This window comes from Phoxinus phoxinus (assembly GCF_949152265.1).
Source record: "Phoxinus phoxinus genome assembly, chromosome: 3".
Taxonomy (NCBI): domain Eukaryota; kingdom Metazoa; phylum Chordata; class Actinopteri; order Cypriniformes; family Leuciscidae; genus Phoxinus; species Phoxinus phoxinus.
Genome location: NC_136878.1, coordinates 6,102,009 through 6,115,003, shown reverse-complemented (window position 1 = coordinate 6,115,003; position 12,995 = coordinate 6,102,009). Strand labels below are relative to the sequence as shown.

At 36.3% G+C, this 12,995-nt stretch overlaps 2 protein-coding genes across 3 annotated transcripts in view; one reads left to right on the top strand and one right to left on the bottom strand.

Moving 5' to 3' along the window:
* lifra (LIF receptor subunit alpha a) overlaps positions 1-12,105 on the top strand; it is a 28,508-nt gene extending 16,403 nt beyond the window's left edge. Inside the window, exons 9-18 of the mRNA XM_079607832.1 lie at positions 475-628; positions 869-933; positions 1,060-1,279; positions 2,612-2,794; positions 3,982-4,083; positions 5,223-5,372; positions 5,773-5,910; positions 6,094-6,190; positions 7,307-7,373; positions 8,200-12,105. Of these exons, the coding sequence (XP_079463958.1) occupies positions 475-628; positions 869-933; positions 1,060-1,279; positions 2,612-2,794; positions 3,982-4,083; positions 5,223-5,372; positions 5,773-5,910; positions 6,094-6,190; positions 7,307-7,373; positions 8,200-8,787 (1,764 nt within the window). The 3' untranslated portion in view covers positions 8,788-12,105. The remainder of the gene's footprint in view (positions 1-474; positions 629-868; positions 934-1,059; positions 1,280-2,611; positions 2,795-3,981; positions 4,084-5,222; positions 5,373-5,772; positions 5,911-6,093; positions 6,191-7,306; positions 7,374-8,199) is intronic.
* Positions 1-12,995, bottom strand: part of osmr (oncostatin M receptor) — a 599,178-nt gene that overhangs the window by 37,738 nt on the left and 548,445 nt on the right. The window lies entirely within an intron of this gene.

Here is a 12,995-nt window from a genome sequence, read left to right as displayed (position 1 = left end):
TGCATTTTTTTTAATGAACAATTGTCTGTGAAATAAGTGACTTGTATTTCAATTTGTTCCTCACATAAACTTATTGTATCATGGCTTCAGGAAATGTTTATGGTGCATATTGTTATTGTTATTCATGCTTTTCAATATTTTATCCAAAATATTGAACACAAAATTGTGTTTAAAAGAAGACTACACAAGTATAAAATGATATGAGAGTGGAATAAATGATAACAGAATAATTTTGGGTTACTTTTCCCATTCTTTTTTTAATCCTGTTTTTGATGCATCATTTGTATTTATTTTTGATGCACACTTTAAACTACCGGTATTACTCAAGCCACCTTGGCAAGGATGTTTTGTAAATCAGTTTAACACTCAAAATGGTAATTTAACCTATTGCATGTAGGACTATTATATAATATTTAAAAATGGCTACTGATTTCTAACCGATGGGCTGATATTTCTCTCTCTGTGTGTCTTTAGCGTAACTACAGCGGCACAGGTTTGTCATCTGTGATGCTGGAGGACCTGTGGCCAGATGTGGACTACACTGTGACTGTGCGCTGCGGATCTAAGCACGCTTTCTGGAAGTCGGGGGATGAGAGCGCCCCCTACAGCATCCACACAAAAATGGATCGTGAGTGTTTAAAATAACTTGCAGAAAATTAAATAATAAATCTGAAAATATTGAATCTACTTTGTCTGTTACTTAATCACCTCATATGACAGGTCAGATATATTATGTTTAATCACGCACATGCTCTAAAATGTGTCATTTCCTAGTTGTTTACCCTGTTACCTTGCTTTTCCAGATATTTTTATGTTTATTATACATTAAGTTTCTATAGATCTATAACAAAGTCTGTTCCTTTTTTAGGTCCTGATGCTCTTGATGTCTGGCTCTGGATGGACAGCAGTAACACAGGACGTGTTTTTTGGAAAGTAGGAAAAACATTGTTTTACATTCGTCATAATCTAGGATATGAAACGCAGCTTATGTCATAAAACTGAATAATGTGTTATTCTTCTAAGAAGTAAACATGGTGCCATCTGACTCTTTCCATTCAGCCGCTGTCTGAGAGGGAAAGTCACGGTGCATTAGTCGGCTACAAGGTTTCTCAGAGCTCAGCAGAGGAAGACATGTGGACACCGGTTTCTCTTCCCCCTGAGAGATTGAACTATCCCATCATCCTTAACAACAGCAGTGACATCACCGTTGCCGTGGCAGCACAGAACCCAGCTGGTCTCTCTCAGCCTTCCGCTGTGACCACACCAGCATACAGAGCAGGTACAGGGAGCCTGGGACATTTCCTCAGCTACCCGACGATTCAAATGTTTTGTGCATCATATTACCACACCTTCTAAAAAACTTTAGTCAAATAAAAGTTTTAATATAAAAAAATTGTAAATATTAATATTGTGTGTATATATAATATATATATATATATATATATATATATATATATACACACACACATTTTTATTAATATTATTATATTTTAAAAACATTTAACATGGCTAGTTTGACATTACAAATGTTTCAGTCTATTCTGTGTGAAAAAAATATCCACAAAAAGGCCTCCTTTATAGCTATTTTATGCATAAATTAAATAAAAAGAACAAAATTATTTTAAAGGAGAACTCCGGTGCAAAATGAACCTTTGGTCTAATTACACATTGTTACCTAGTCAACCGTTATCTGAGATTTGTTTTCATGATTATCGAATGTAAATAGTTTTATCTCTAAAAACGGTTTAGCCTATAACGCTAGTATAACGCTAGTATATGGGGCATTGAGTAATGACAAATAAAAATCGCTTGTTAATACCACTAACAAGGCTCAAAATAGCCCCACACTAACACGGTAGCATAATGAGGGTCCCTACCTTCAAACCGAAGCATTGAGAACTGTGTAAGTGTCCAGACAGTTTAATAAGAAGATATTTTATACATACAGTCAACTTCGCGTATACAAGCAGAATCCATCTTTGAAAAACAGACTCTATCAGTCGATCTACGAACAGCCGATCCAAATGCGCTGAACTGTGTAGAATCTCATATGGTCCAGCGCATTTGGATCGGTGGTTCGTAGATCGATTGATAGAGTCTGTTTTTCAAAGATGGATTCTGCTTGTATACGTGAAGTTGAAATGCTTATATACAAATATATATATACAGTATATATCGTGGCCACGAATTAAGAATTTGTTCTCAGGACTTATTAATCTGTTCCGTCGTTTTGATTTAACAAGGGAACAAATGATTACAATGTGGCCATGATTTAGTAACTCAAGGGAATGAATTATTCTTTTGTTTGACCGATTTAAATCTTAAAATGAGGGAACGAATTAGTAAATGTGTAGACGTATTAGTAAGTTGTGGGAATGAATTGTTAATTCGTGGCTACGATATACATAATTTTTTTTCCTGCATGTCCTTTTCTCCTTATCAAATTAGCTCTAATTAATTACGCTTTTCTGAGTGGCACTTCAGCACTGAGTGCAATATAATGTAATTGCAATATAAATGTTTTAATCCATTGACAGCTATAATAAACCAAAAGTAATTTCAGACTAGTGTTAAACTACATGTGTTTTGTGTTTGGTCATTTTTCCTTTAGATTCCCAGCTGTCTGTGTCTGAGCTGCTTGGCACACATGGGACGTTTGAGCTCTCCTGGCAGCCTAATGCCAATGCCAGCAGAGGGTACGTGGTGGAGTGGGTCCCGACCGGCTGCCGTGGCCTGTGCCCTGTTAACTGGGAGAAAGTTCCAGAATCAGACCGCAGCTTCACTGTGAAGCCAGGTGAGTCCTGTAAATTTATCTACAAGTGACTTATCTATTGATTATTTAATTTTTAATTTTCAGTTATTTTATTAAATACAGTGATCCCTAAACGTATTTGGACATTACATTGCATTAGATAATAAAATACCAAACCATCTGCTCTCAAATGCTGTAGGATCTTTTCTCTTCACTGACTCAATGTTTTTGAAACGGCTGTTTTGGGGGATTTTTAGTGGATATATGAAGTCAGTTCTTCTCAAGCTCACACGGGTGTCCTAGCAAAGTGTCCTACTTTTTTTCCAGATATTAACTTTTATATAGTTGTTTGTGAATGTGAAAGGTCTGTAGTAAGGTCTGTAGAAAAAGTGCAGGATAAATGGAGTTATTGTCTCCCAAAAGAACCGATTCTGAACAGCCTGAGACGAGTCGTCAGTAATTCCAGCCTTGTTGATCCTATGTAGGTTTGTAGCAAATTTACATAATGCCCACCTATGGCCTTCATTGGCTACCACGAACAAAGACGACATTGTTACTGTTCACATCACTGTGTTTACAAGTGCAAAGGAAGCTTTCGGGCTGAAACTCACAGATGGTAACAGGCGTGTAGTTTCAGACGTACACTGTAAAGGCCATTGCACACAGAGTCCGAAATTCGCATCCGAAATTTTCGCACGTTAAAAAATAAATATGACCTCACGTTATGTCAATCACGCTTGCACACTGCCTCCGAAACTTTCGTCCGTCATAAAAAAAATCTAAACGTGTTCGATTTTCTGCGTTTTTTGCATCCGTAACAAGCAGTTTGAATGGTGCTTTGACAATTCAGAGCCACCGAATCACAAATACGAAAAAACGCATACGAAAATTTCGGACTCAGTGTGCAATGGCCTTAAGTGTTAGACCAATCACAACAGACTTGGCCATCTGACCAATCAGAGCAGGCTCTCAGAAAAGAGGTGTTTAGAGTGACTGGATCCTTTATTTAACTTTTTCAGACATTGTGAGAAAGTTCTCATACATGCCAGTTGGTTTGATATTTTGTTATTTCTGATGCAATGGTATTTATTTTTTAAATGTGTGACTTGAGTATCCAAATACACAGTGGAAAATCTACTGGAATTTGAGTTTCTTCATGCTTTGTTTACACCACAACTGGATGTTTTTTCCATGCGTCTGGTTGATTAATGAGTCTCTGCTGATTTCAGACTCTCTGGAGGGAGGAGTGAGGTACACCGTATCAGTGTATGTTCTCTCAGCCGGCGCTGCTTCGCTGCTGCAGAGATGGCAGGGATACTCGCAGGAAATGAGTAAGAGAACCATTGCTCTTCACGGCTCATAAAGAGCTTTCACACATACAGCCTTTGCCCGTAAATTTTGACAACATTTTTCCACTCAGAGGTCCTGTTTGACTTGCTGATAAAATGCTGGCAAATCATTCAACTTTTTGTGCAGGCATGTGAATGGCAGCATTATGTAATTTATGTAAAACGCAGACAGCTGATACTTGTGTGAATAACATATTCATGCCTTTACTGGAAATGTTAATCCACCAATTTTACGGGAAGTTTGTGTGAATTGGCTTTTGAGTTTTTTTACTGATGCAAAATTGGCATCTGGTTATTTTTTGGTTAACCGCTAGTTTAAATAACCCATGTACTGGTTTGACAAGCACAGGTTTACCTTCAGGAAGGTGAGGCAGGACATATAAAAGAGCCCACCCCTTTCTTTTCATATAGTTTATGTTAGAGCCTGGAAAAAAACACTTGTAAGGTTGTAGCATGCATGTCAGTGAATAAAGCAAATCAATTCCTACCACATTTGAGGTTTGGGGAATACTATATGTCGCTTAACAAAAAGCACTGAGGAATCAAGGTATTTATAGCTTAGGCGGAAGGAACATGTCATTTAAGAAAGAGACACATTTAAGGTAGATACCCTTGTGCATGCTTGTATTTAAATGTGTATTTGCAACTTTATTTAGTCAACATTAAGTCAAGTATGCTTGCATATCATTATCAAAGTCCTCTTAGCTTACAGACATGAATGAAGAGCCACAAACCTTTGATTTCATGTGCTCTTAAATGACTTAAACTGCTGCTACTAATGATACTAATGATTTATGCAGAATCTCAGAGTCTAGAATTATTTAGTTTTTGACTATTTGTGTGTTAATAATTTATTTCTTTACTTTTTTTACTTATACAGGGAACACAATTTGCATTAATAACAAAAATGATGGGACAATATATATGCAGTAACCATTTTCTATACCTTCAAATAAACATTAGAAGAATAAAGCATGTAATGTAGTTAACAGAGACATTTGCTTGGGTGATAATTAAAAAAAAAAAAACACAGATATTAACCTAACCCACTTATTGGGACATTACATATTGTTGCTTACTTGTATGATATGTTTTTGCTTCTCTCGTTCGATCTTCTGTAGTTCCTGCACAGTCAGTTGTGGAACTATCAGTCAATCAAACTGGCTCGGATGTGCTGTTGTCTTGGAAAGCTTCCGCGATGGAACACCAGCGAGGCTTCATACGCGGATACACCATCTACCTGGCAAATGCTGCACGTCTGGATCTCGTTGGTAAGCACTTTCACACATTTGTGAGTAGAAAAAACATCTGCTGATAAGAACAGAAATGCTTTATTATTGCAGTATAGTGCAAGCAAAATGACTAACTGGTCAATAGAAAGTTTGCCAAAACACGAATTTGGCTAAAAATTCTATTTTGTCATCATGTATTAAATTATATTACATTACATTATCCAAAGCTCAAAACGAATTAGTAAAAATCGCATTTCATCAGATTTTCTGTTTTGTTTTTGCCGTTCAAACTTGCTAAATCTGATCGGATTTCAATTGGTTATGCACAAATTGGATTAGGACTGACTGTCTGTAATGTATTATAACAAAAATAACAACATTTATTTATTTTTCTTTTGTTAAATATTTTAATACTCGTCTCATGTGGTTGTGCTCCTAGCTAACATCTCTGATCCTGAGGTGCGCTCATACAGGGTGAAGGGTTTGCCTCTGAGCTCGTACAAGTTCATAGTGAAGGCCTACACTTCAGCTGGGGAAGACATGGGGTTGACTGTGGCCATTAAAATGGAGATAGAAAGTAAGACATTGTGATGCTCATTCAGAGATTCTGCCATTAATCTGTAGCCTTACTAAGTATCAATGCCAGCATTTGTTGGGATATTTGAACTGCTTAAATAAACAACTAATAAATTCAGATATTGCAGATAACACATAAGATTATGTCCTCCTCCTAAACTTCTCGTTTTCTCTGTTCTTCCAGCAGCCGAAATGCTGTTTGTTGGGATTCTTGTGCCGTTGGCAGCCATGTTCTGCTGTCTCATCCTCATCAGCATCTGCTGCTACAAGAAGAGAGAGTGGTAGGACTTTATTCATGTGTTTTTTAATGTTAAATCATTTCATAAATCCACTTAATCAAATAATTTTGACCTACAGCAATGTTTGCTACAACAGACACTGTTCTTTTGGTCTTACTGATCAGTCAGTGTTATTTTGGTAATACAGGTGAAACTCGAAAAATTATAATATCGTGCAAAAGTTCATTTATTTCAGTAATTCAACTTAAAAGGTGAAACTAATATATTATATAGACTCATTATGCAAAGTGAGATATTTCAAGCCTTTATTTGTTATAATTGTGATGATTATGGCTCACAGCTTATGAAAATATATTGTGAAAAGGTTTTCATAGCTGTAAGCACAATTATAACAAATAAAGGCTTGAAATATCTCACTTTGCATAATGAGTCTATATAATATATTAGTTTCGCCTTTTAAAGGTAGGGTAGGTAGGATTTATATAAAAACTTTTTACCAAATTTGATTAAACTTTCTATATATATCAATGCATAATTAAAATGTAAGTACTCTGATAAAAAGAGTATAAAAATCGAGTGACTCTAGACCGTTTAATCTTCATTAAACACAGCTCATTATTTCCATTCGGGACCAATCACAGGATTGGCTTGCGCGACTGTCACTCTCCGTCGCCATGACTACCGCCGCTATTATTGGCTCTGCACACGTGCGCGCAGTCGCGCACCCGTTTTTAGGTGGGAGTGAATGGAATTAATGAGCTGTGTTTATTGAAGATTAAATACACTAGAGTCACTCGTTTTTTTTACTCTCTATTTCAGAGTACTTGCATTTTAATTATGCATTGGTATATAAAGACAGTTTAAACAAATTTGAATAAAAGTTTTTTTTAGACAATTCTGACCTACCCTACCTTTAAGTTGAATTACTGAAATAAATGAACTTTTGCACGATATTATAATTTTTCGAGTTTCACCTGTACTAATACTAGTATATTATACTAATTATACTACTAATACTAAATAGTAGTATTTTGATTACATTAATTGGTACATTCATTTGTATTTGAGTTGGTTTTAGTCATTTTGTTGTGTTTTTAACAAAAACAACACTTATTAGCATGTTTTCTTAATGATTTTGTGTTATTTATTTAATTCCAGGGTAAAGAAAGCTTTCTATCCTGAAATTCCTGGACCTAAAGTACCTGGAGACTGGTCGTCCCCACAGGTAAAACAGTTTTTAGTGGTGTTTGGCAGGAATTACAGCTGCACGATTAATCGTTAAAAGATCGTGATCTTGATTCAAACACAGACGCAATCTCATTCTTAAATGTCAATGATTCGCCAGTGTCTAATAAACCTTTGACAAAATCACACCAGAACATTCAAATCTATGTTTTGCGGAGCTTCGCACTGCCGTTGAGTCAGAGAGAGCAGTTATCATGTACGGTATAGATATGAAACCGCTTCACAGTCTTTGCAACCACACAGTTTCATGATTTCTGTGTTACAAATATTAATATATTATCACAGAAGTACTGGGATACAAGTTTATAGTTTGGATATACACACTGATGTCTACGGTAGCGATCAAAGTAGAGCAAATCACCTTTTGAAAGTTTCTTGGCGCTTCAAATAACATCATCATTACACCAGTAGGTGGAAACTTAACGTATGACACTGAATCATTCATTCAAGAGATGCGTTCACTTGTTTCGTTATTGGATTAGTCAGTGTTTTTGAAGTATTTATGAGTGAGTCATTGAATCATTCAATCAAACCGTTTTTTTTCTTTTAAATAATTGATTCAGATTGATTAAACATTTTAATCTGCGGTAATAAACATTTTTGTCAGAACCTCTAGTAAGTTACGTGTTATTTTGTTTAGTTGTTTAGAATCGTGAGAGAAATGTGATCTCTGTTTGAAACAAAAAAATTGTGATTCTCAATTTAACCATAATCATGCAGCTCTAGCAGGAATCACTATTACTATTGCTAATAACTTTGTGCTACGAACATGAGCGATTCCTGAATTTGCTGTTGTTTGTGTTTAGGGTCCTCTGGATGTGAAGCCCTCTCCCCACAGCCTGGTCCACATTGTGGAGAGTCCAGAGTGGGATTTCAGTAAGAAGGGTCTGGTCCCTGTACCTGAGGAAGAGGAGGAGTTTGAGAACGACAACATCGAGGTCGACACAGACTCCGATGAACCGGCTCTCCTGAGATATTACAACCACGTTGTCGGTGACGGCTCCCACAGTAACCATGTCTCCGACTCCTCTGGTTCCTCGACCGCCTCCGGGGGCTCCACGCAGACTGAAGTCACCTACACAGGCATCCAGAGCCCGAGCTCTTCACAGGGTGTGTGTGACGGCGGAGGTTACAGGCCTCAAATGCAGTCCGCCGCGGATCCAGCCGAGCCCCAGGGCGAGTTTGAGGCCGACTTCCAAGACGACAGCTTGAATACAGGCTATAAACCCCAGTGTTCCTGGCAGCTGGATTCTCCAGAGGCGGAAAACTTAAGTGGTTCGCTTGGCAGCCCTACATCGGTCACATCATCCCAGTTCCTTCTTCCAGAATCCTCTGAGGAGAAACCACAGTCTTCCAACACCTGGTTCCACAGTTTTCTCTCGGGAAAATCCTGAGAACGCACTACTCCACACGTTTTCACGTTAGTTTGTGCCGTTCGCCTTTTTACGGGGATGTTTTCAGTTCGTTTTTAGACTTCGTGCCCTTACTGGAAATTGTTCACAATTATGTAATCAACATCACTACTGTTTCTCAAGGACTTGTGTTACTGGCCAGAGGTGAAGTACTACTGAAGAGCTGCAGGTGGCCGTATCTTCTTCCGCTCGCTCGGAGCAGTATGACGTTTACCCCTTGGACCGCCGCTTTCGTTCATTCAACAGTGTGTGTGTCTCTTTCTGCAGCGTTTTTTGGAGCGATCGCTGTAAATCTACACCCGTACAGCATTATATTGTGCACAACATTTCACTGCTCTTTTTTTATTCTTAATTTAACAGTTTTGTAGCAGTCAAATGTAGGAGGACCGGTAAAACATGTTGATTTGCATTTCAAAAGATCAAAACCAATGCATTCTCGAAGGCTGCACCATTTTCAGGTGATTCAAAAATATATATATTATCTAGCCCTCAAGCTACCTTTTCTACAGTCTCGATGTAAATGTAAACCGATACGTGCACATTGAATAAGCTGACAGAACAAAAAGAAAAGAATGGGGAAACGTGCATCTCGGGTTTTGCTTTAACCCTTTATGACATTTCCCTGATTAAGGAACACAGGTGAAGTGTTCACATGATCTTACACTTCATCGGTGTAAAATGAATGTAAACACACTCAGTGTTGCTTGATGTGGTGCAGCTGGTTAGTTTTGTGTATAGAGGTATCAACAAATCAGTATCATTTGTTGAAACGTACATTCTCGGCTAGGTCTGCACAATTTAAGGGGGGGGGGGGGGGTCTTTTTTTTTCTTTTCTTTTTTTTTTTAAGATCCAGATTTGCTATGCTTGTTTGTGGGGCTGCACAATCTTGCCAAATATTTCGTCATTGTATAGCAATGTCACTAATAATAGTATTAATTTTATTGAATAATAATAATAAATAATAACATTACTACTACTACTAGTACTACTACTACTAAATAAAAATATTAAACAAAATAAGAAATATTACTATTGTAATATTCCATTCTAAAATAAAAAATAAATGAAGAAATATATAATAATAATAAACTGTAAAATTACAATACTAATAGTTAGCTGTCTTAATTTCTTTATTTTCAAACGTTGAACCAACAAGCTTTTATTTTGGCAGAAAACCACATGGTTCACTTTTGTTACCAAACAGCCTTTGCAATTTGATAATCGCATTAGGCCATATTCGGTTTTATATAGATTTTTTTTTTTTTAAGTATTAATATTGCAGCCCTATTCTCTAAAACATTTTTCTAAAGAAAAATCGGTAACACTTTACAATAAGGTTTCATTTGTTGATAGTTACTGTATTTGTTCATCTTTACTAATGTTAGCTAATACAAATACAGCTATTCATTGTCTGTTCATGGTAGTTCACAGTGCATTAACTAATGTTAAATACATTTTTTGATTTTAAAAATGTAAATGTTGAAATTAACATTAACAAAGATGAATAAATGCGGTAGAAATGCAGTTCTTTATTAGTTCATGTTGACTAATGTAGTTAACTAATAAAACCTTAAAGTGTTACCGAAAAATCTCTGCTATTGGTCAATCAAGATTGTAGGATATTGGACTCTTCTAGTCCAAATTTTCTAGTCTTTTTATTTTTGCTTTAGAAAGGTCAGTAACGTTTGAAATTGGCATTATCCGTACAATATGTGAAGCACCTTTTCAGTTTTATGAATATGCATACTTTATATTTCACACCCAAAAGTCCTTGAATGCGAGACTCACTTCAACTCTCACATGCATTGCACCTCCCAGTATAAACTCAACCAAGTGTTATCATACGTCTAGTCGTAGATGCGTCTGTCCAGGATGCAGCCCTGCATGTTTCCTAATGACCGCAGTGCCTCAGGAGCAGTCATATTATATCCAAAGAACAGCACCTTCTCTCAGAGCAGTTTCCCCATCATTAGGATGGGTCACCACAGGGTAAATCACTTTAACTGGCCTTACTGACATCAGAGGAACCTGCTATTCCAACAGACAGATATATGGGAGCTATATAACGTTACTGTGAAGGCCTTTTCCTGAGCACTGTGTATATCGCTAGTCCTCCAAATCCTTGTGCAGCAGTCAGAACAGCAGATACGTCACACCAGGACAACATGGCGCTTGTCATGACGCCTGAATGGGAAAAGTCGACATGAAATCAAAAGCGACCCTATTTACTTTCTTAATCCTGGCACTGTTGTGACTTTATTTAGATTTAAATAAGGTGCTCCACCTTTGAAACAATAGTTTAATTCATGTCTGATTAAATTTTTTCCATGAAATGCCTAGTTTTAACCATCCAATCAATGTCTAAAAGATTTTTTTTTCTAGTTTCCCTCTGAAACATCATGGAACGGAAGTAAAATGGGTTGCAATGCACTTTCTTGTTGACTTTGAAGAACTTCAGATAGCAAGTTATTAAACTCCTAATGTGGCATGTGATTGAAAGGGCATTAGATATGAACATTATTAGGAGCAAGATTATGAAATATTATGGGATAAGTCAGCATCTACTGTTGCTTAAGCTTTAAACACTACTGTGAAAGATTTTATTACGTTGGAATAATTAGTTACTAATATGTCATTTTTGCAGTTGTACGTAGAGATAAGCCTACTAATGTTTATTTTTTTATTTGCTTGTATGAATGTAAAATGCACAAATGTAATTTTCTATGTAATGTTTTTTTTTAACTGTTCAAGAATATGCATATAGAAAGCCTTAGCTGGGGATTTTATAGTCCAGATAAGCGTGTTTAATAGCAGTAAAAATGGAAAATGATATATATTCTGACAACATCATCTCAAAGGCTACACTACAGGGAGAATGTGAGACAATTCTGATTTATATCTGATAAATATCTATATCCGATTTGAGCAACTTCCGTATGCGATCAAGATGAGAGATCGGGATGTCACTTCAAGCATGAGGCATTAATGTAAATATGTTAACAACACTAATGTAAATAAGCTTTACTCTTGAGCATGATGATCATCAGATTGGAATATTGCACCAAGTTAATAATTACTTATTAATATTACAATAATGTTGTTGCCTTTGCATGCTTGACAGATTCCACATTCAGTGTTCAGAGAGGGGAAAGATACACTTTAAATGTGGAATAATTTCATTAGAAACTATATGAGTGTGTGTAAACATGTATCCAGGCGTTTGAGCTCTTTATACTCTGCTAATAACAGAATATTGTGCACTCTGTATTATTATAGACAATAAATCCAGATAAACCACACTGTTTTTCTTTGATCATTTTTGCCTTTGGATGTTGCATTGTGTGTAATAGCATTGAGAAATCTGTATGCAAGAAAGTGGCGTCAGTAAATCTCCTAGTGATGTTTTTCTGAAGCTCTAAACCCCATGTTACCCTTAGTCCAGTGTGAACTGGGCCTGATCTTCATCATGTGCAGAATGCTTTTGTTTTCTCCAGACAGGATGGCAGCAGTGCTTCTTGTAAACGCAGGAACGTTCAGAGGAACGTCTGATGTTGGTCAGTTGTCCTCATTTTCACCTCTATAAACAAACCCACCGCAACTTTCATCCTATTCTCTTGTTTTATTGGTGCTCCATCCTAATGCTTCAGTGACATGTTCCTTCAGTTTTGTCCTTATATGAATCTTTTTTCTGGGTGGACTTTTTCCATAAACACACAATTGAATATTTCTGAGGTGACGTAATAATAATAATAAAAAATGTATTAAAGATAAATTGATGCATTTTCAAACAACCAGCAATAATAACTATACAGAACATTTGGAAAATACAGGTACATTTGTTTTATTCATATCCATTAATAAATAATTAAACAAATTATAACTTTTAGAAATGTGTATGAGTATTTGACATAATTTTTTTTAGACAGATTTTTCATATGGATAAGCATTTGATTTTTGGAAACCTTATTTAAAATGTGTCGGTTCATTTCACACTGGGATGTATGTGGGAAACACACACACACACACACACGTATATATTGTAATTAAATAATAAGTTATATCGAATTTTATAATTGCATTTCAAATAACGACAGAACCGAATAAAGGTCTGTGTAATTTCGGTCACAAGGTACATCCACTCAGCCATGAATCCCATTCAGGGAATTTTTGTTGAACCTTTGTGCTCAGC